This window comes from Lepeophtheirus salmonis, chromosome 5 (assembly GCF_016086655.4).
Source record: "Lepeophtheirus salmonis chromosome 5, UVic_Lsal_1.4, whole genome shotgun sequence".
Lineage (NCBI taxonomy): Eukaryota > Metazoa > Arthropoda > Copepoda > Siphonostomatoida > Caligidae > Lepeophtheirus > Lepeophtheirus salmonis.
In genome coordinates this window covers 54108614-54130868 of record NC_052135.2, presented here as the reverse complement: position 1 = coordinate 54130868, position 22255 = coordinate 54108614, and the positions used below count along the sequence as shown (strand labels likewise).

At 30.6% G+C, this 22255-nt stretch overlaps 1 protein-coding gene across 1 annotated transcript in view; it reads left to right on the top strand.

The window, feature by feature from the left end:
* The first annotated feature begins 6760 nt into the window (after nucleotides 1-6760).
* Nucleotides 6761-22255, top strand: part of LOC121118282 (uncharacterized) — a 46870-nt gene continuing 31375 nt past the window's right edge. Inside the window, exon 1 of the mRNA XM_040712852.2 lies at nucleotides 6761-7451. Within this exon, the coding sequence (XP_040568786.1) occupies nucleotides 6990-7451 (462 nt within the window). The 5' untranslated portion in view covers nucleotides 6761-6989. The remainder of the gene's footprint in view (nucleotides 7452-22255) is intronic.

The following is a 22255-nucleotide window of genomic DNA, read 5'->3' as shown; positions in this document are numbered from 1 at the left end:
TCTTTTATTTTAACATACCCCTGAATAGTATAATTTTCAACTATGGTTGTAAGTGTATTTAAGTCAAGGGGGAACTTGCGCGCGCATCTTTATTGTTTAACTCTCTTTATAAGTATATCCCAGACTCAACCTTCAAATTGGGATGATTCGTGATTTGGAGTATCATTTGTTTTTCTTTTTTTTTTATTCTTTTTCCATGGTTGAATATTAATCTTGGCTCAGTATTCTGACCTTGTTACTATTATGTATGAAGATACCTTTATAACCCTTTAACACTCAGTAATTTATGTTTTTCAAGCACGTTAGACTGGTTCTTAAAATTGTTTTTTTATGTTCACCCTTTGAAGTTGTAAATTCTGCAATTTCATGGATAAAAAATTGAATTATTATCTACAAAATTATATATATAAGTGAAAATGAAGCAATGTGTTATTTTTACCTGTTCAAGATTATCAACTTTTTTTTTCAAAAGTTATCATATAATTTATTGGAAAAAAAAAAATTGAAGTACAAATATTACATCTTTTTTTTGAAAAACATTTCAAAAATTCACTGCTATTAAAAAAAATTAAATATTTTTCAAAAAAACAAACAAATACATGTTAAATTTTTGGATAAAAAATTGAAATATGAATTTTTTTGGAAAAAAAATTCAAAAATTCTCGGCTATTTGCAAAAAATTAAATTTTTTGTAAAAAAATTTAGAAAAAAAAAAAAAATTCACAAATCTGTTCACAAAAAATTTAATTTATTTTTTCAAAATTTTTTATTAATTTTCTAGTAACCAGCAAACATTCCTTAATTTTGGGAAGATGGGCTACAGATGGACATACATCCTTGTGTAAAGAAAAAGAAAATATATTTGTAGTGCGTATTTGCACTTTATTTGTTCTTTTCGTATAGCAAAAAATATTTAAACTTTCCTGTAAAATGTGTTTTTCAAAGTGAAAAAGTCCCATTCCTTATTAAGTATATCCATCATGGCATCTGCTTAGTATAGTACATTATTCTGATACGGCTAAATTGTAGATATTGTTGTTGAATTACGCCCAAGAAAATCAGAGATGCTACTTTAAAAACCTATAATTGTATATTTCATCTCTTTTTGTCACCAAAAATTATCCATATACTATGTGTTATACGAATAATTTAAAAAAAAGTACAAATATACATTTGACAAAAATATATGGACTTTTTCACTTTGAAAAACGTCTTTAAAAATGTTTTACAAAAGGAACAAAAAGTGCTCTATATACGCTGTACATAGATTTGTTTATTTGTTATTTTTTAACAAGAAATAACCATTTTAAGAGATAGCTATTTCAATACTTTTGAAAGATCGTTAATTCAGCTAAAAAATAAATTTAAAATATAAAATTACAAATTGAAGTTGTAGTTATGTTTTTGCCACTTTCGTTTGTTAGCTTTTTTGTTGATCAACAGGATTACGGCAAAAGTTACAGATTGGTTTTGACCTAACTTCTTACAAAGATTAAATATGGTCATAGAACGAGGCCATTAAATTTTTTGAAATGTCAGTGTTGGAAACAATGTTAAAAATACACTGTTGACCATAACTTTCGAAAAAATTGAGATACAAAGCTCAAATGGGTGTCTTTATGTAGATTTGATAAGGATGTATTTGTATTCTACCAAGTCCCATTGTAGTTATGTTATATTATGTGTTACAGTAATGGAGAAGAAGTACTACTATCCATTTGAATATAAATATGACTGTACTCAGAAAACATACACTTTTTCACTAAACGCCTTTAAAAATGTAAAACACAAAGAACAAAAAAGTGCGCGCTACACGCGATACGTAAATACTTTATTTCTCATTTGTTTAGAAGAAACAATCATATTAGAGGATAAATTTACAAACACTTTTGAAAGATTGATACCTCTGCTAAAATAAATATAGCAACAAAAATGATATTTTTTGATCTATAAGGACTATTTTTTAAATTAGTAACTACATTTATTTTTTTCATAAGTAAAATTAATTACTTCAAGACCCCTGTGCGACCTCTAAACCTTAATCAATGCCACTCAAACGTTATATTTCTTCATTTTTTACTAAAAGAAACATTTTACTAGTAAGTTTCCCCAACATTTCGAAAACCCCCATTGAAGGACCAATCTAATGTACATGCATAGGGTACTAGTTTTTTCATCATCATGAGGAGTACATAAAACTCACAGTTGCTTCTTGAGTTCCGCTTCATTATTTATCTATTTGTAGCTCATCAGTACAAGAGCAAGCACGAACGATATTTCTGAAAATTGAATGTGAATTATATTTGAATTCTAATACAAATTAATTATTGACATTTTCTGTCAACCAATTATTCGGATTTATCCTTTGGAGGCGCCTTTGCAAATTGCATCGTCACATTAATTAAATGATAAGAAACTGATATGTTTTATGGTTAAAAGGGGTCATATATGGGCAAAATTCAGTCTCATAAATCAAATGAAGGTTCTACAATATACTGAACATGTTTGAGTATTGCAAATTATTCAATAAATTTGAATAATAAGGACATAATTGACTCAAATGTGTCTATGAAATATTAAGCTGTAGGTATATATGAAGTAAAATATAAATTTGGATTTTCTCTTGTTCTTGATTTTTGTTCCAGATTGATTTTATATTGACACAACACATATATTGGATTGTGTATATGATTTATAAAAAATTATAATGACTGTTTTTGTGTTAGTTCATAACATAATGATACACTTGATATGTCTATATTCAGATCAGGGCCAACGCCAGTGCCCCAAAAAGTTTCTGAAGCCTTATTATATTTTTATCATATATATGTTACGGGTAATGTGCAAAATACCCAAGTAATCTGGGATAATTTGATTATTGAACAATTTATTCCAAGCAATTTGATCATTAAGGATTTAATTCTGATACAATTTCATTGCAAGCAATTTGATAATCTAGTGAAGGGATCTGTGGATCGATACTGCAACAGTTTTACTTAAAAAAAATACTACTTGAAGTGAAAATAAGTAGTGAAAAAATGCGAAATTACGTTTATCCCAAACTATTAGTATATTTTTACTTAGTTATATAATTTATTTATTATTTAACGGAAAATTAAAAAAGGAAAAACATCCTAAATAACGTCATGACGGATTAATTTTAATTTTAACTGACAAGTGGAACTGGACTGAACCGTGGTCCTTGATCGTCAATGAGGATCGAAATAAAACTCGTTACCTATTTATACTTGAAAAAAAAAAGAATGCTCACGAATATTTCAACAATTTGCCCATCTTTAATGATGACGTTCCTCTACATACCGCCAAAGGGAATTGATTTACCACAGTTTAAAAACCACCATCTTTAAATATTAGAAGTTGAACTTTAATGAATCCAGGAAATCCTTATAATATCATCATTCATCAGCTAAGAAGGTTAAAACCTCTGAGGGATAAACAAAATACAACGTACCTTCATATCTTTTTGAATCTCGCTCTTGAACGACTTACAGCATTCTCTTATCTTGATATAATAGCAATCTTTAATGAATCTCTTAAGGAGAAAAAGAGAGAGAAAAGAGGTCCAAACTCAGTTTGTAGATAGCCAATTATTCCCAACTGGGAGACTATTTATTCTTCATTTAATAACAGATAATTGTTCGCGACTTAACAAGTTGCAACTTGTACAGGCATCCCAACTTGTACACAACATATATAATATCTAAAGTAAAGAGTTCTAAGCTTAAAACTATACACTTTATTATTCCTTTACACAATCATCTTGTATGATATATATATATATAATATTGGTACATATAGTAACAATATAATATCTACAAGTATGAACTACATCAATATATAATAATATCTCTATCGATTATTTTAACTAACTCATCGATTTTCACAAAAACGGTTCCAGCCTATTTTTATGTTGATAAGTTAAATATTTGGTTTACTTATTTTAAAAAAAATATATCATTTAAATCAATGACTCTATTCAAGAGTAATATTCTAAGGAATAAAATGGTCGACTCCTTGCTGAAAAATTATAGCACATCGTTTGAATAGAATTTAACAGGAATTATGATTAAAGGATTACCTTCCACTAATCAATTAGCAATAAATTTGATAGAAATCATTCTTTAATTGCTCCTTCTCTCTTAAATACTTGTATGTTTTTATGGAGTTGATAATCCTATAATTATATTTATTGGTCCATAGGATTAATTAAGTGAGTAAAATTAAAAGGAAGGAAAAAAAAAACAACAACCCTGGGAAGTAAATGAATGTAGGATTTCTGAGAATGTCAAACAATCTATGTAAAATGTATATAGTAACTTCCTTTTCATATATGTAAAATATGTGGGTAGTCCACAAAAGTATGGAAGCATATTTTTTTTCAAACTGAAGCTGGAAATACTTCATTTATGATGAGTAGACTTAGAATTTGTGAGCGATCATTCAATTGCTCAAAAATTGCTCATTTTGACCTTTTGCACTCTTTTTTTTTGGTGAAAATTGCTCATTTTTCTAAACTGGTATGAAATAAATACAGATAATTTGGAATTTAGTTAGATTAGAAAACAGATTTTGATGATATTTTTAGGGAAAATCTACTTGCCAATACCCTCCTTCATTAAGCTCTCTTTTTGGAGGTAAAAATATGTATATGATGCAATCAGGTCTATGATTACAAGATTAGATATGTGAAGGAGCCAGATTCCGACAACAGTTAATTAGAGGAAGGATAAACTTGGAGCAAAATTTACTGTTGAATAATCCCCATTGTATCTCGCAATAAATGAGAAATACTTTTGCACCAAATTGCCAAATCCTGATCTTCCGTTTAAGCAAAAGGTTGGATGTAATATTAGTGGTGGTGATGAAGAGATGCCTCCCATTTACCATGACTCCTGAAGACCTCGCCAACTTCCAATTTTCTTCAACTACTAATGTGGACGTCTTTTAATATGTTTAAATTTACCAATACTGATCGTAGGCAAAAATTAACACAAGAAAATCTTTCTAAAATCTTGATTTGTTGATATAAAATAGCAAAATTTATTGCTAAATTATTTTTAATATAAACAACACTAATTTCTTTAAATCATCCTTATAATATTGTATTTTTCTTTAAACATAAATTGTATAATTTTGATATATGGGTGATTATTTTTATGTATTTTAGCTCTCTTTTTTTTTTTGCTCCTTTTGGCTAAAAAAATTGCCCAAAAATTCTAACGGTGGTAATGAAATATCATAAAAATCACATTGATCAAAAATAACTCTAATATATTTTGATTAAATTATGCACTTATAAATAAAGACCAATATTTTAGAGCCATATTTGGTCTATTAAAGGGTCTATATTCAAATTTATAGCATGTGTTAAGATACCCAATAATATTGACTAACAATTTTAATTTTTCTTTAATTTAATAGACTTATATTGTTCCCAACATGGCCTTTATTAAATCAAATCTAACAATTTCTAATTTTTTCATCGTGTTGATAAGTTTTTGCTTATTTAAATGCAAAGGATGAAACCGAACAAATGAAATTCAAAGACAAATTTGAGAAAAGTAATTCCAGTTTGCTTTTGTGTTGACGGGCTAAACTTCTACAACCTTTGGAAGCATAGCAATTTGCACTTAAATTAGCAAAAAATCATCGATACAATGAACAAATTAGAAATTAATCGATTTTATTATAAACCAGGCCCATATCGGGACCATATTGTGGCTCATAAATTAAATTAATATATATAATAATTAAGAAATTTTTGCCTTTTAAAAGAAAAGTTAATATTTGAATTTATATTAATTAAATTTAATTTAATTTTTAATATATTTCTTTCAAAAAAATTAATTTTCAATGATTACCCATAGTTTTTTGAATTTAATAGTCCTTGTCTGGAATAACAATTTAAGGTTGTGTGACTATGATGTCATCCTTAAATAATTCATCCTCCTACTTTTAAATATATTTTGGCGCTACTGATCGGATTCACGATGAATAAAATGATAGCTATTCACTATAAAGGACATATTTTGAGTATCTTAATATATCCCATAAATTTGAGTACCCATAATTAACTAAAATATGTCAATTGGGGTGTTTATATTTTATGAAGGAAAAAAATTAATGTGGAATTTTCTGCTTTTTTTTTGTCCAGGATAGAATTTATAATGATGTAATATATTTGTATATATAAATACAATGAGTGATTCTTCTATTATTAATTTAGCCGTAATGTACTGTCCAATTAAAGAGGGATAACTTAATCGTTTGTCTCCATAAATACTATAATCCCTAAGGAACCAAATGAATTCTTCCCTCCTGCAGGGTTTATAACCAAACCTACTTTGTTCTCAAAGATCTTCGTATGTTCAAGCATTGTCTAATATCAAAGTAAGGATTTATGTCCGCAATCATCATAATTCATAAATCATTTATAAGGATGGAAGATCTGTTCTATTTAAAAAAAACATGTACATAAACATACATAGAGGAAACTAAATAAAGAAAAGTAAAATCCAAAAAGCATAGGTTACTTCTTTAGCTGTTATTTATTTGTTTGACTCGCTCCCTCGATCACAGAATGGCAGGCCCTGAGTTTCCTTCTATAGGTGGTTTTCGTTCTTCCATTCAGCTTCTAGTTGTTCTCCTCTACTACATTGCTCCCGCTCTCACTCTTTCAGCTTCGTTTTCTCGCTCTCTTTCTATCCAGGTAGATGGACTAAGTGGCCCTTTATGGAGCACCTGTTGGAGCAAGAACAAACAAGAATAAAAAATAAAAAAAAGATTCAGTTTCGCTTTTGCCGAAGGTACCTCCACTTCTCCGTGCGTTTTGTGATTTTAGTTTTAACGAAGTAATAGTTTGAATAGTCCCTTCCATCTCCAAATTTTGACTTGGTGATTATTTTAAGCAACGGGTTGTGCATTGTACACAGGGAAATATGTGCTTCCTTCCTAGCTTCTGAGCCAAAATGACGATGATGGATTCCAGCAATATCGTGGTGGAATGGCTCCACTTCCTTCAACTAGGCCACTATGCTCGGGATTTTGTAGAGAACGGATACGATGATCTGGAAACTGTGAAACGCATCGGTCCTCCGGATTTGGACGCCATTGGAGTTGTCTCTGTACATCACCGTTCCTTTTTACTGGATGCTGTTCGCGTTCTTCGTGAACAAGGAGCTGCATGGGTCTACCTACTCTTAGGCACAGCCGCTGGTCCTAGTCCAGCTTCCTCTTGTCGGAGCTCCTCTCCACGTACTCCTGAACAATCATGTGCAACTGAAACAACGGATTGTCAGAGTGAGGGATCCCTTCATTCCGTCATTCTTCATCGTCCTTCCCCCATTAATCCTCTACAATTGAGGTCTCTAGTCCGTGATAAGCTTCGCTCCGATGATATCCGCCTCTCCTCCTCACCTTATACATCTCAGGTCAGCACCTTCACTCACTTTTTTCTTTTATTTTATACTTGGACTAAGAGATGTGTTTAGATATAACATTAGAATTTGGAGGTGAGAGTGTGACAAACACAAGAACTCCTCCTTCATGTGTCTTACACATTTATTCACGCTCCATGAATCTTCCTTCTTTCACTCTCTGACTATCACCCTTTGGGATGTAACCATCTTTTATTCTACTTTTTTATTCACTCTGCGCTCGTCACAAGTAGCTAGCTCTTCAAATCAATTTCATTTAACATGAGGATGAAAAAGAGATTTCATTCTCCAATAAATCAATTGATAATCATAATAATTTCATGCTCTCTTGCCTCCTGTATGACAGGGCCCTTATTATCACCTCTCAATATATTCAAATAAATATACCTATATCTTGTCCAATTGAAATAAGCTTCTTCTCATTATAATATATATTAAAACTCGTGGAATGAGTTATCTCGTTCTACTTATTTAATTAAACGTGTGGTTTTTGAGTTTATTGTCCAAGTAACTTTATAATATATAACGTTTATTTTTTCCGTGCACCTATCACGAAAAAGGGATTGCAATTTTCATAATATTCCATAGTATTATGGTATATTTAATATCCACAGATTCGCATGTTATAAAAAAAAAAAAAAATAGACGTCAATGAATGTCAAAAAAATCATTTATCACAAATATATGGTATGGTCAGTTCTTTTTATTATTTTTTATATATTTTTTGAAGTAGTATAGACTTCCTCCCCTACCTCTTTTCATTGTCAAATAAGTGGAAAATTTGATTTTGTGATTTATCAGTTTTTTTACAAGATATGTCAACGGTCATTCTTTATTTTTTGGTTTGAAGGAATTCTTGTCTTATATCATCTGTTATGTACAATTGTACATACTTCTATGTAGAATAAACATGTCGAAAATACGACCTCTTGCGGTAGTAGTAGTATTGATACGAAAAACTAAAGGGATGTTTTGATCTCAAAATGTTAGAATGCGTTCTAACCAAACAGAAACGTATCCCCCTCCAACAATATTTGCTAAATAATGTCATTTTTATATCAACCACTGAAGTCATTGTCAATCAATCTTCACAAATATTTATAAGAATAATAAATAGCCTAATATATTAGGCCTATATAAAGAAAATGCCAAAATACTTTCATGTTTATAAGATATATAAAGTTTTACTAAAGTAATTCTAATGTCAAATTGAGATACTTAATCATAATATCAGTGGAAATGATGCCTTGTAGGGGACGTTTTAAAGCTTGGGACGTTTTTCAAAGACCAATGATAGGGGCATGAACGATTTTAAGTCATATTTGAAGGACTGATATAACCCTTGGGAACAAAAATACTCTATCACTCATCGATATGTTTTCCTATTACACAATATATTCCAATGTGTCTCTTTTGTCAGCTGTCAAATTTCTACTTCTTTATTTATGTTCTGCTCAAAAACTGAATTTGAATGACCTCTTCTTATTGAATTTTCTCTTCCAAATATAAACAGAAAAAAGGCCTTAAATTAGTTTGTAATGGCAATTCTTTCCAACATTGGAATTATATTATTCAACAACTGTTGAATTGTTTGAACTACTATCCATAATAAGATAAATCGATAGATGATAGCAAAATATAATGTAAATTTGTTTCTTATTGAAGATTAATCATGCTTAAAACTTTAAACAAAGTAACGAAACGAAGACCACGTAATCATTATTTGAAGAAGCTACTGGTTGGTATTTTTTTGTCCACTAGGAGCGTTGAATATTACTCCATATCTAACTTAACAGCCTTCATGAATTCATAGTGGAAATCAATGCTATTATAACAAGGTTAGGCAGTAAGAAAATTGTTGGGAAAATACAGGAGATTTGTTAAGTAACTCACTCTCTTTCGCTTTATTGTGACGTCAGTGGGGGCATTTGTTTAATTAAATGATATATATATAACAAAATAAAATAGTAATTTTTATTAGTTTTTTCCAATGATTCCTTATTTATTAAAGCTATATTTAGGGTTTTCAATTATTATATGTTGTTGCATGTAAAAAATATATTTCTACGACCCTGTGTCCTTCATTGCTAATTGGCATGTTTGGCTACTTTGTCTTCAAGCCGTGCTATGCAATGAATAAATATGTAAGGTAAAATAATTTGGACCTTTGGTGTTGTAAATAAAAACCTAAAGGCTTACATCTTTATGATGAGGGATGTATAGCGATATGAATTGTATCATCCTTCCATGAATCTGTAACACCCATGGATGCTGCTTCACAACCATGAAATTTATACATCAATGTATGTATATTTATACATTACCAGTGCGGAGCTTCTTCCTATCGTTGGATTATAATTTTTATATGCGTATACTTAAAGATAGATAGATAATCCAAATTTATGGAGTTCTTAAGTTAATTTATGAAACTCTATACTCTATATCATCATTTTTTTCCCTCTTGTTATTTATGATGGTAGTGTTCATAGTATTTTGGAGGAACTGAAACGGTTGTATGTAGCTGCTAGCTTCCATATATGTCGTTGTATCTCATTGTGTTATTTCATACCTTAATTTTGAGTGAATAAGGATGAGATTTGAAGGATTTAAAAAGAAAAAGAAATTGTTTTATTTTTAATCGAATGACTGATTTTTTTTATGACCTATGTTTGAAAAAGATAACCCATTATTTGAGGCCTTTTTCCTATACATTGTCTATATTTAATTTAATGACGTTATTTTTTACAAAGTTATATTTATATATATTTCTTAAAAGAAGCATTTTTATAGAAAACAGTAAATTATGATCTTTTTCAAAAGGCCCTCCAAATTCATTTCAATTTTTTAAGTCAATGCCAAGATAATCTTAAATTTCCTACTCTAATTCTCCTTAGAGGGGGGGGCAACCCCACGTGGGATAATTATTTTTTATTAAGTAATATTAGGGATTTGACGACTTAATTGAGTTGTTTTAACAGCTAAAGCTAATTTGAGTTCCACCAATCAACGTATACATTCCAGAATGCAAATCATGACTTTATTTTTCGGATAAGCAACGCTATTCTCTCTTCAGCTGTTTTTATTAGTTGACTCTTTGTCATTCAAAGGACTTAACTCTATGTTTATATGAATTCAAACATATTCGCTTGCCCGAAGCAAAGCTATAAAACAATTGTCGAAACGCGAATCATTTTTATCCAATTATGTTGACTAAGATAATACTTTTTTCTTTCGTTAAGGGTACTGAAGGTGCCATGGATATTACTCAATAACTAACTACGCAACCTCCTTGAACTCATTCCTTTAATTGAATTAACCAGGTAAATTCTGCAAAGGGGGAAAAATTGAATTTGTCATTATGATGATAAAGTTAAAGTCATATGAAGTAGCTCAAAAATGAGATCTTGCAGATTGTCTACGGAGCCAAGGAAATATTCCCAATCTAATAGGTGCATTTTCACTTTTAAATACCTTTTACTCGAATATATCCTTAGCGTGATAACCCTTTATGACCCAATGTGCCAAATTTGGTACATTTGGAAAATTACTTATAAGTTAAATTACTGTGTATGCATCTGTTAGAAACTTATCATACCGGTTGAGTACACATTTAGAACAACACTGATACTATATATTGTGCAAAAACACGCATGATATTTCAGTTACATCTAAAAATTAATAGGTGTGCATGTATTTTGATTGCTCCTCATCCCCTCAAACAATTTTGTGCTATGAATCCCATGAATTATGTGCTAATGTAATCATTATTTTAAGTATTATCGACTAATAAATACTTAATATGACATTTTGCATTTGTTTGACCATATACATGTCTGTGTGCCTGACGTACCAAATTTGGGACACATCAATTAAATACAAGTTTATTTTCAAATATTTTATTTCTATGCTAAATATGTTTTAGTTATACAGAATATATTTCATATATGCGAGAAAAATTTAAAAATCTAAATAAAACATAATTTGGGTCATAAAGGAATACAGCTTTACTTTGCTACCTTAATTGTTTGTCAATTTTTTCCTTTTATTTTTTAATCTTGAGGATCTGTGTAGACTAATGAAGCACATTGGGTGTATCATCAGGAGTCGATTTTTTACTTCTCATACGCCCCTTATCAGACAGAGATAAAATACATACACTGACAAAAAGCAAGGGAACTTTTTTGAAGTCAAAGTTAGTTGACGAAAACAATCGAAAATATGGGTATTTATTTATATATCAATCACCCCAGTTCTTGTATAGAATCGTCCTACACTTCTTTACAAACAGAAGAGCTCAATTAATACAAATATAATCAAATGTATAATACAATGAGGATCGAACATAAACATATTTGAAGTGCCCTCTATATTTTTATCTCTATAGATAAACCCGTCATTTGTAATGATTCTTCTACACTTTTGTCACTAAAATCTGGTTTCTGTCGTGGTTTTATTCATAAATATGGCTCTCTTTTTTCCCCCAATCTATTCTTCTTATTCCATCCTTTCTTTAGTTTAATTCATTCCCCCTACTCTTAGCATCATCATCATGCTATCCAACGGTGTGTAATTATCCCAATATCCGTCCGTTAATTTTTTTTCTTTCCATTCACATAATTTGTCATTTATATGGTCTTTATTGCTTTTGCCCTTGGATTTTTTTAAAGGCACAATAAGAAGAGGCAAGGCTATAGCTGTTTGCTACTTAGTCGTTATAGAAAATGACCCAAAAGAGAGGGAAAATAAAAGAAAAATAACCAAAAAACCATCATCCTCTGGGCGTAATTAGTGAGGTACTTCATCTTTTTTTCCCCCAACTTTATTTATGTCCTTATTTAAAATTCATTTTATAATGGAGAAAGAAAATGGTTTGTGCGTTGGCAAGGGTCAGCCTTTTACTTACCGCCCATTTGGAAAATAATAGTGTTGAGACTTAGTCCAAGATCGATTTTTTTGCGGTTCGGTCAAAGTAATTTTTTCTCGACCAATTTGGACAGTTATTTCGATCCATACCAGGATCTCAGACCGTAGAGCGAAATTTAATCTTAATCAAATTATGAACCAATTTTTTTCAGTCTCAATATATATACTGATTTTCTCTTTTTTCCTCATTTATGAATATTGTTATGTTGGTTCTTATTTATTCAATCTAGTGTAGTCTGAGGACCGTTACTTAGGACTATTAGTAATAGAACTGATTAAAAAAGAATAAATAGAGTTAATTGTCATCCAGTAGGGAATTTAATACGTTTTGAAACACAGCTGACATCGTTAATAATTCATCTATAGAATAGGTTTAGACAGAATTTAAAATGTGATCCATCCAGATTGAATTGTTCTTCGGGACTAATCCGGACCGAACTTTGTAAAAGGACCGAATAAGTTCGGTCCACAAAAAATCATGAGGGTCTCAGACCGATCCAGGAACACTAGAAAATACGCGGAATTAATAATAATTGTATCTGAAGACTCAAACAATGGTTACTATGTACATTGTATGTGGTAGCCAACCATCACCTGGACATTGAAGGATTTTTTTTTTCTAAATGGTTATTACCTACTCTTTTCTCTCTCTTTTTTTTCTTGCCTCTAAAAATGAAATGCTCAATAAATTTTACGTGTGGTGGAATACTATAATTTAGGGGGTTGATTTTCTGTTATTTATAAGTAAGGAATTCCTTCAACTCCCTTAAGATGTTGAAGTAGAAGAAAGGGTGTTCATGAAATTTTTTTCACATTTGATATGCTCTACATATTATATGTGGTGAGCTAACAAAAACAATATAGAAAAAAAAAATAACGAAAATTAGAAATGTCTACTCCATTTTTTAAAATCATATACGATGTTTTCAAAAAGTAAGGTGACATTGAATTGTTAGGAAAAAATATTTATTTATTCATTGATATTTATGTTGTCCCCTTCAAATTAATCCCCCTTAGATAAAATACACTTGTGCCAACACTTTTTTCGATCCTCGAAGCACTTATTGTAAGCACTTTTCTGTATTGCCTTGATCTCTTCCAGCGATGCAGTCTTTATCTCCTCAATCGTTGCAAATCTCCGTCCTTTCAGTTTTGGGAACAAGAAAAAGTAATATTTGGCCGAATTCGGTGAATATGGTGGGTGAAGCATGAATGTGGTGTTGTTTTTGGCCAAAAAATCTCACACAAGGAAAGATGAGTGAGCAGAGCAACAGCATTATCGTGATGAAAACGCCATGAATTGTTTTTCTTCCATTCTGCACGTTTTCTTCGTATCGCTTCTGCCCCATAACTTCAAGATAATACTGTTTATTGACCGTACGGGTATATAGTAAGAAAAATAACGAGAATGAACATGGTTTACTAGTTTTGTGCCGTCATTATATAGGACGGAAGACTGTAGTCCCTTCCAGTTCAGTCGGTCTGGGCAGGTTCCGTCCTGCATATCAGTGCTAAAACATATTAAGTTCACTCCTTGATAACGTCACTCAACTTTATTTCTTCTTTTTTAATCAATTCTAGTACTGATAGTATGAAGGACCGACAGTCTTAAGGACTAATAGGATCATTCTTAAGACTGTACTGAACTGGACCGAAAAATAAGGACTGACACTATATATCAAATACATACACTTGAATATTTCATGGATATATTAGTCTTATCCATTATACACGGCGTTATCTCGCAAACACAAAAATATACTGGATAGTTTGTTTCCAGCTATCGACGTTTCTGCTCCCCCTCCCCCTAATCAGTGTTCTGAACGTTGATTGATTCAACTGGAACTAGCTCTTGTGAAGCTGTGAACAATTATCAACAACTATTGAACAATAATTCTATAGTTGGAAAGAATTGGCTAACAACCAACTAATTTTGGGCTTTTCCCCGATCCTTTTCGAAGGAAAGGTTGTGTGATGAAATAAACGTAACGACGTGTATATGCTCCAAATTTCTGGGATGAGTTGAGATGAGATGTTAAATAATGTTTAACCTTCATATAATTCATGCAACTTAATTTGACCCAATATGGCCCTTTTAACAACACAACAAAAATGAAATATAATGAACTTAGTACAATTAGATACCTTGATTCCAAATATCCCTTCTTTTATTCTTTATTAGCCTCATGGCCTTTAGAAAAAGAGCATAAATTGACTGTATTTTTTGTTTTTTTAAGTTGCAAAGTCCTTTATCCTGTCCTTCCCCCGTGTTACAGCTGATTGTAGCGTATTTAATGAAACGTCATAACAGCTAAGCGGCTCTTCTTCAAATTGTTAGGGTGACAAAACTATTTTTTTTGTGTTAACATGCCCAAAATACGCACGATTTTCATCACCAGCTTTGCTGCTCTTCTACATTCTTGAAATCGCCAGCGTTACCAAGTCATTTTGATGGATTTTTTTACATGCCTAAAATTGCTTACTGTTAAAAGAGTCATGGTCCATCTTTTATTAAAGACTCGTTTACTCATTATTCGTGTGTTGTATATATATATATTTATGTCTGGAAGGTTAAAAAAATCATATTTTCTAAAGAAGAAATTACCTACGTTTTTTCTTCTCCTGAAGAATATTTAAAAAATAATAAGCAATTAACAATGTTTAATTTAATTTTTTTTTTAACATAATTATCTAATATATCATCAAGAGGGGTTGTCTGCATGCATAAGGTACCCCCTCTTATAGGCCATTTTGCTAAAACATTTACCGGAGGTCATTTATTTAAGAAAAAAAAAAAACAACTATAATAATAATTGGAAAATAATTGCACTTTGATAAAGCAAACTTTTGCCGACTTTTTATCTGTTGTTATTTTTAATGTTCACTTGAAGATTTTTTCGTTTCGTGTAGAAGAATCCCTACTACAAACATTTGGTTTTGAGTGGATTGTGTGTGGCATTTTCTTTATGTGAGTGAGTAAGTTAATGGGGTAAGCCCACCACCCAGCATGGGGTGACCAAAAATAATAATATAAAATATTACGAATGATTTTGAGTTGTAATTTGATGTATATTTATTATTTGCATTTAATTAATTGTTTCTTTTTCGAAACATTTCAATTAATTACTTTGCTTAGGCATGGATTTATATTTTGGTCTGTCAACACAAAAGCAAGCAAGAATATTTTTTCTTCAAAATTGAGAATGGATTACATACATTTATATACTTCCACGAATATTCGTCAATTTCTATTAAAAAATTATTAAACACCTTTTGGAATTGCAGTCAATTGCATTTAAAGTAGCCAAAATTGATCGTTACAATAAAATAATAAGTAGTTTTTTATTTAAAAAGGACCATATCGGGGGATATAAGTTTCTTCAATCAAATAAAGGTTCTAAACTATACCTACAATTCTTGTGTATATCAAATCCTTTCAGAAAGTGAAATACAAAACCTATAATTGACTCAAATATGTCTATGATATATTGTTTTGCATGTAAATATGCATAAAGTGGAAAAAATAATTGCGATTTTCTCCTCTTCTTGATTTTTCTTCATAATTTTTAAGGATTTAGAGTATTTGTTGAAAATAATGCAGTAATTGAGTATTCTATAGATGATTGATAAATTAATGATGTGATTTTTGGCTATTTTAATACAAATGACTAATATATATGTATTATGTGGCACAATATACAGTTCAAATACCCACTAAACTATTACTCGTAAATATATAGTAACCAAGTAGTTTGAATAGATAAAAGTCAAATTATATCGTCAATTAATATTTGGTTATTAGAATGACCAATTTCGTAATTAAATAAGGTATTTTAAGACAAAGAATTTGCAATTTGTACAATTTTCTTATACAAGCTGCAACTTGTATTCAACATATATATTGTTTTTTTTTTAAAAACATTTGCTGTACTTTTTTTGATTTTTTAGGATGAACGTTTTTTTAGAAATGATTTTTCTTGATGTCCTTTAAAAAAATATATATTATAACTTCGTCCCAAAATATTATAATACTCAGTCGCTCTACTAGGATATTTCTTTGAGGAGGGTGAAAAGGTGTGTTGTTGAGCTTTTGACAATACCTTGGCAATTTTAGCAGAATGTTTTTTGAATAACCTTATTCAAAGAAAAGACAAATTTTAAAAATTGACAACAATGTATCTTGTTTTTTGTGTTTTTTTTCAAATTATGACAAAAGGTTTCCTTCGTCCATGAATATATATTTATATACAGTTAATGGATAAATCGATATTTTCCTTGAAAATATATTTACTATTCGGGGTTCTATAATATAGCCTCGAGGTAATATAATAAAAATCTATGACATCATCCAAATATATATTATTTACACACTATAATTTAAATTTCAGCGTCATCAACCCAACCCATAGGGGGGGGGGGTAATAAGAAAAATAATAATTGACGACTACTACTAACAAATCTATAGCTGCTACCATTATTATAACATTGGAATACAGAAGGAAAAACCTTAAAAATGAACTGAATGACTTGCATAAAAATAGCAAAGAAATATAAATCGTTAAAAAATGGTAATTACATATATATAACATAACAAGGTCTTTAGGTACATCCATGTACTTCATACTATAAATCAAAGCAGTAATCTCTAATGGGATTTTTAAAATCCCAATTTGCTAATATCCTAAGGACTATTGGAAGTAGGGATGGTGGATTCGGGTTTGCGTGTTTTTTGGAATCCTAGATATCTGGAAGAATCAAGAAGAATTTTTTTTCCAAACTGAGTAGAATATTAATTATAAATGGGGGATTGGTTGTAAAGAAGAGTCCGTGTCATTTTTTACAAAATTCATTTAAAAGGGGAAATGTAAAGGTTTGGGCAGTGGACTCTTGAGCTTCCTGGCCTTCATAATCTCTGTCAGAAGTGTTGTTTGAGGTCCTCGTGTATGACGACAAGTGTCCCTTCACGGTGGTCTTTATGGTCCTTGCACCCACGGAGAAGTCGTTGGCGAGGCAATTCATCGATTTGGTGGGGTTCTCCTTGATATTCTTCTCCAAGCTGGACAGGAAGTCAAGATTCCTTTTCAAATTGTGACCTCCACTTCCTGATTTCTAGAAAAAGTCTTCTCCATCATTATTCATCTTGGAAACCTTGAAACTAGGCTGCTGGAGCACTTCACTATGTCCAATATCCTTGCAACCTCAACTTCAGCATCTAGGAGATTTCATATGCGCTGCTTTTTAGATTATTGCCCACTCATCTTGACGAAATTTTTATTATAGTTTATTTATGCATAAATGATGGCTGAACCAGAAAAAACTTAATCACTAAACCTTACTACATTAATGAGAAAATTAACATTAATTAACCCTATAGAAAAACATACTAAGCTGCATACGTGGTTATTTAATATGTGTGGAATTCCATGGCTCTGGTAATTAAACTTCAAACTTGGGACACCAAAGTTGAAATGCATTTTCAACTAAGTTGACAAAAATATATAACGCTGATGTTATTTTTTTTTTGGAGAGAGGGCTGGGCTGTTGGTCTTTTTTAAATAATTTTTGCAGTAAAGTTATGTGTCTTTTTTATAAATGCCAGATTTTACAAATAATATTTTTGGGTAGACAAAAACTATTTTTAGAGATAAAGACTTAATTTAAACGAATGTCAATTTTTTTTAAAACAAGGGAAATTGATTGTTTTTTTCTCTTTAAATTTATGACATTTAAAATATTCTTGATTAAAATTTTCTATACAAAAGGAAGTTATTTCATTTTTTTAACTAGTTTTGTGTCAGTTCTTATATAGGACTGATAACTGCAGTACTGTCCAGTTCAGTCCGGTCCATATTATTCCTCCATATCAGTCCTAAAACTTGTAAAGCTAAGTCCTTGAGGGTCTCACTCAATTATTTTTTGAATCAATTGTGCTAGTGTCATTCCGAAGGACCTACAGTTTTAAGGAACAGTCCTAAGACTGGACTAAAACGGAGCAAATAATAATGACTAACACAACACTATTGATAACATCTAATCTTGAAAAAGTAGAAGGCCAATGACACCTATTGTTCCGGCGCTAATAACTCGGATATAAATCTAATACCCTAGTAATTGAATAGCCGCAAATAATTTGTATTATTATTAATTACAAAGAATCTTCAGAATTAAGCTGACGTCACAAAAACTAGGAACTATTTCGTTTGTACAATTATCATATTTAGGTCCAAGGTATTTTTAGATTAAGAAAATCAACCATCCTTCTATAACATATATCTAGATAAAAAATCATCAAATATCCCCTAATGGTGCACGATCCACCGTTGTAAAGTATGAGCTTCAATTATCTCATCTTCACAATATGTGTTTAGCCATCACCTTGGTATGGCCAAAACAGCTCAAAAATATAGAATGATGCAGTTAAGACAATTTCATAGCTACGAGATCCTCAATTATCTCTTTAGAGATTACAAAAAAGTATTTGAACATATCCCCCTTACCACTCAACATGACTTGATGCTCACAATTTGATGTTTAATTTTTATTTTTCCATTACATGACCGACTTGGAATGGAATGCGTTTACCTGTAAATCATGGCTTGTGTATGTGGGTATATAGAGCAATCATAAAAATTATAGCATAACAACCTTACACCAAACAACAAGAACGACCTTATCCTTAGATATAATAAGTAATCAAAATATGAAATGAAATTCAGTTTTACGAGTCATAATTAAAATCCCCTCAAAAAAAAAAAAAAAAAGCAAAAGACAAAATTCCTCGTCACATTCTTTAATAAATTGAAATAGTCCCAAAAATAAAAATACCATTTGTCACAAAGGGGAAGAGATAAGTTTATCTTAATGAACAGAGTTGTAAAAAAATATGACCTTTTGATACATAGAAAAAAACCAAAAAAGAACGGAAATGAACATGGTAATTATTGTTGCGTATTTAGAGCTAAAATTTGCATTCCCATCCATTTCAGTCCTAAAACTAATAAAGTTTGGCGGCTCGATGACGTCATTCAACTGCATTTTTACTTTTTTTTTAATAAGTTGTAGTTTTGACAGTCCGAAGGAACGGTGCCAAAGACTGATAAGACTGATTCTAAGACTGGATTGGACCGAAGGAACAAGGATTGCCACAACACGAATCGTAACTAGTCTTAAGATTAGATTCAAAACGTAATTTTTTCACCGGTTCGGTCTTGTGATTTTTTCTACACCGATATTTGGGTCCAGACAGTAATTTCTGACCAGAGCACAGAGACTCGCGGTTACCCATTGTACTTAAATGTTCCTTTCTCAAGAATGAAATAATATTGATAATAGCTTAGGAAAAAAACCTGTTCAGATTGCTGAATATTAAAAGTAATATTTTATTCACCTCAGTTAATAGGAGTACGGTCATTTTTTACATACCGGCAGTACATATTTTATACACCGCTGCTTATTCTCAGGACGAACTTTTAGTCCGGAAAAATGATTTTTTAATTGTTCAACCCATTTTGAAAATTCTGATAGATCAGCGTGCAAGAAGCACTATAGTTAACATTTATCTGCAGTGATGCATTAAATATGTACTGCCGGCCCGTAAGAATAAAAGAAACCCTGAAAATTAAGATGGTAATCCTGACAATTTGAAGAATGTTTTTGTGTGAGAAGCAGCGTAGCTGTCATGGTGTTTCATTATATCAGCTGAAAACAGCCGAGAGAGAAAATTGTATAAACACTAATGTAAGATTGTTTCTGAGAAGAGCAGCTTAGCTGTCATGAAGTTTCATTTGATCAGCTGCAAACATCTATGAGAGGAAGGGGATAAACACTAATTCCACACTGTATCGGGCAAGGATATAGGCAGGAATTACTCCGAATCAATATTCAATTCTACATTGAGTCCAACAAAAACTTGCACTTATAACTCAACAACAAATCCTCAGTGTCACACTTCGTATTTTACGCACTCGTGATTACTTTATACTTATTGTTCTGTCTTCCAGAATTAAAGTATAATGATAAAAGTTTAAAAAAATATAAAACACGGTTTAGTTCGCCTGCTACAAAGCACGTTACACACATTTTTAGGTCAACTAACTTAAAGATAATGATTATTCTAAGGAGAAAATTTACAAATAATTTAGTGGGATAATTTATTAAATAAAAGAAAGAAAAAAATTAAATATACAAGTGAGACTCATCCCAAATTAGTAATGTGAACATTTTTTCTTTATTTTTAATCTCAGTCATTAAAAGTGTCTAGAAAAAAATAGTGAATAAACGTTACATGATTTTTTTTTTTTTGTAATATTAATTTTCTTTAATGCTAACTCACAACTTTCCTTACATGTCCTCTCCTTTCCTTATTTGCATTTTATTTATGTTTTCCTTAGAGAGGATTAAAAAATAAAACAGCAAACAAGCATTGAGCTTAGTTTAGTAAGATAGCTTTTTTTTTTGCTTCGGGAACTACTTCATTATGGTTGTAGAAGGAAGATCTTGAAGCTAAAGTAGAAGCAAGATCATACAAAAAACCATTTAACAAGATAAATATAATGAAGAAAAAATTATAATCATTAAACCTGCTCATAGTTTTTTAGGGGAAAAAAAAACACTCAAAAATTAACCCGCCCATATTTTATACGTTTATTACTCTAAATATAATCCCCTCTCTTAAAAATGGAAGATTTTAAAAATGAACTGATTTTTTCCCCCTTCTGTTTCTTTGATGAGCAGGTCAGTCCATAAAAATAGACATTTCAACTGTTTCAAATTATTCATGTAGCTAGTAGATAATATAGACAGTAATAACCTTACACACAATTCTAACGAGTTCCTCGTAAGTTAAAAAAACTCGTGTGTTAAAGCAATTTATCCCACATTAAAAAACAAGTAAAAATGAGGTTGTTTTCGCGTCCAGTGGCCAACTTTCGACCAGCTCTAATTTAAAAAAATCCCTCGTCAGTTGCTGAACTCGTATATCAAGAAATTACTGTATATATATGTATATAAAGTACAATTTTTGGCGCGTCAACGTTAAAACAATCTTGAACAATATCTAGAAAAGGAGAAAATCCCAATTTTTTTTTTTACTTCTTACTTATATATCTAAACAATCCAATACATATCTGAGTCAGATATAGGCTTTGTATTCAAATTTATGGGAGGAATTAACATACTCAATAAATTTAGCTGTAATTTAGAAACTTTATGTTATTCAAGAAATTTATATTGGCCCCGATATGCCCTCTTTTGAATAATATCAATCAATTGCTGATTATTTACTTTTACACACTTAATTTTGAGGAAAAACATTCCAGCTTGCTTCTGTGTTGACAGGCCACATTTGTTGTTCATGAGCCTGCACTTTCGTAGAGAACAGCTGCTTCCCTCTTTTACTGGACCATTCAAAAAAAGGGAGAAAAGTTATAAAAGTGTCTTAAGAAATGAATAAATAGATCAAGACGTGCTAATAGAGGAAGGACTCCTTCTATACTTCTTCTTTGGACTTTTTATGATGTTATTCATTTCAGATTTTCTTTTGTAAGGAAATATATAAGTAAATTATATATGTACTATATATATTTAGTAAAGAAAAAAATATATGAATAAAGACTAGTGAGGGAAACAGAGAGATACAAACGATAATACCTTACACATGAAGCATTTTCTTTTTACAAGTTTCCTTGTAAGAGCGTCTTATTATTTATCTTCTCTTACTTCCAAGAAGAAATAAAATGAATGCATAAACTACAGCATGACTTGCCTAACAATAGCCTAATCTTACAGGACAACAAAAAGTACTTAATGTATTTCCTTCTTTTCTAAAAGTAATCAAAAAAAAAAAAAAAAAAAATTAATAATAACTTTGTTCCCTC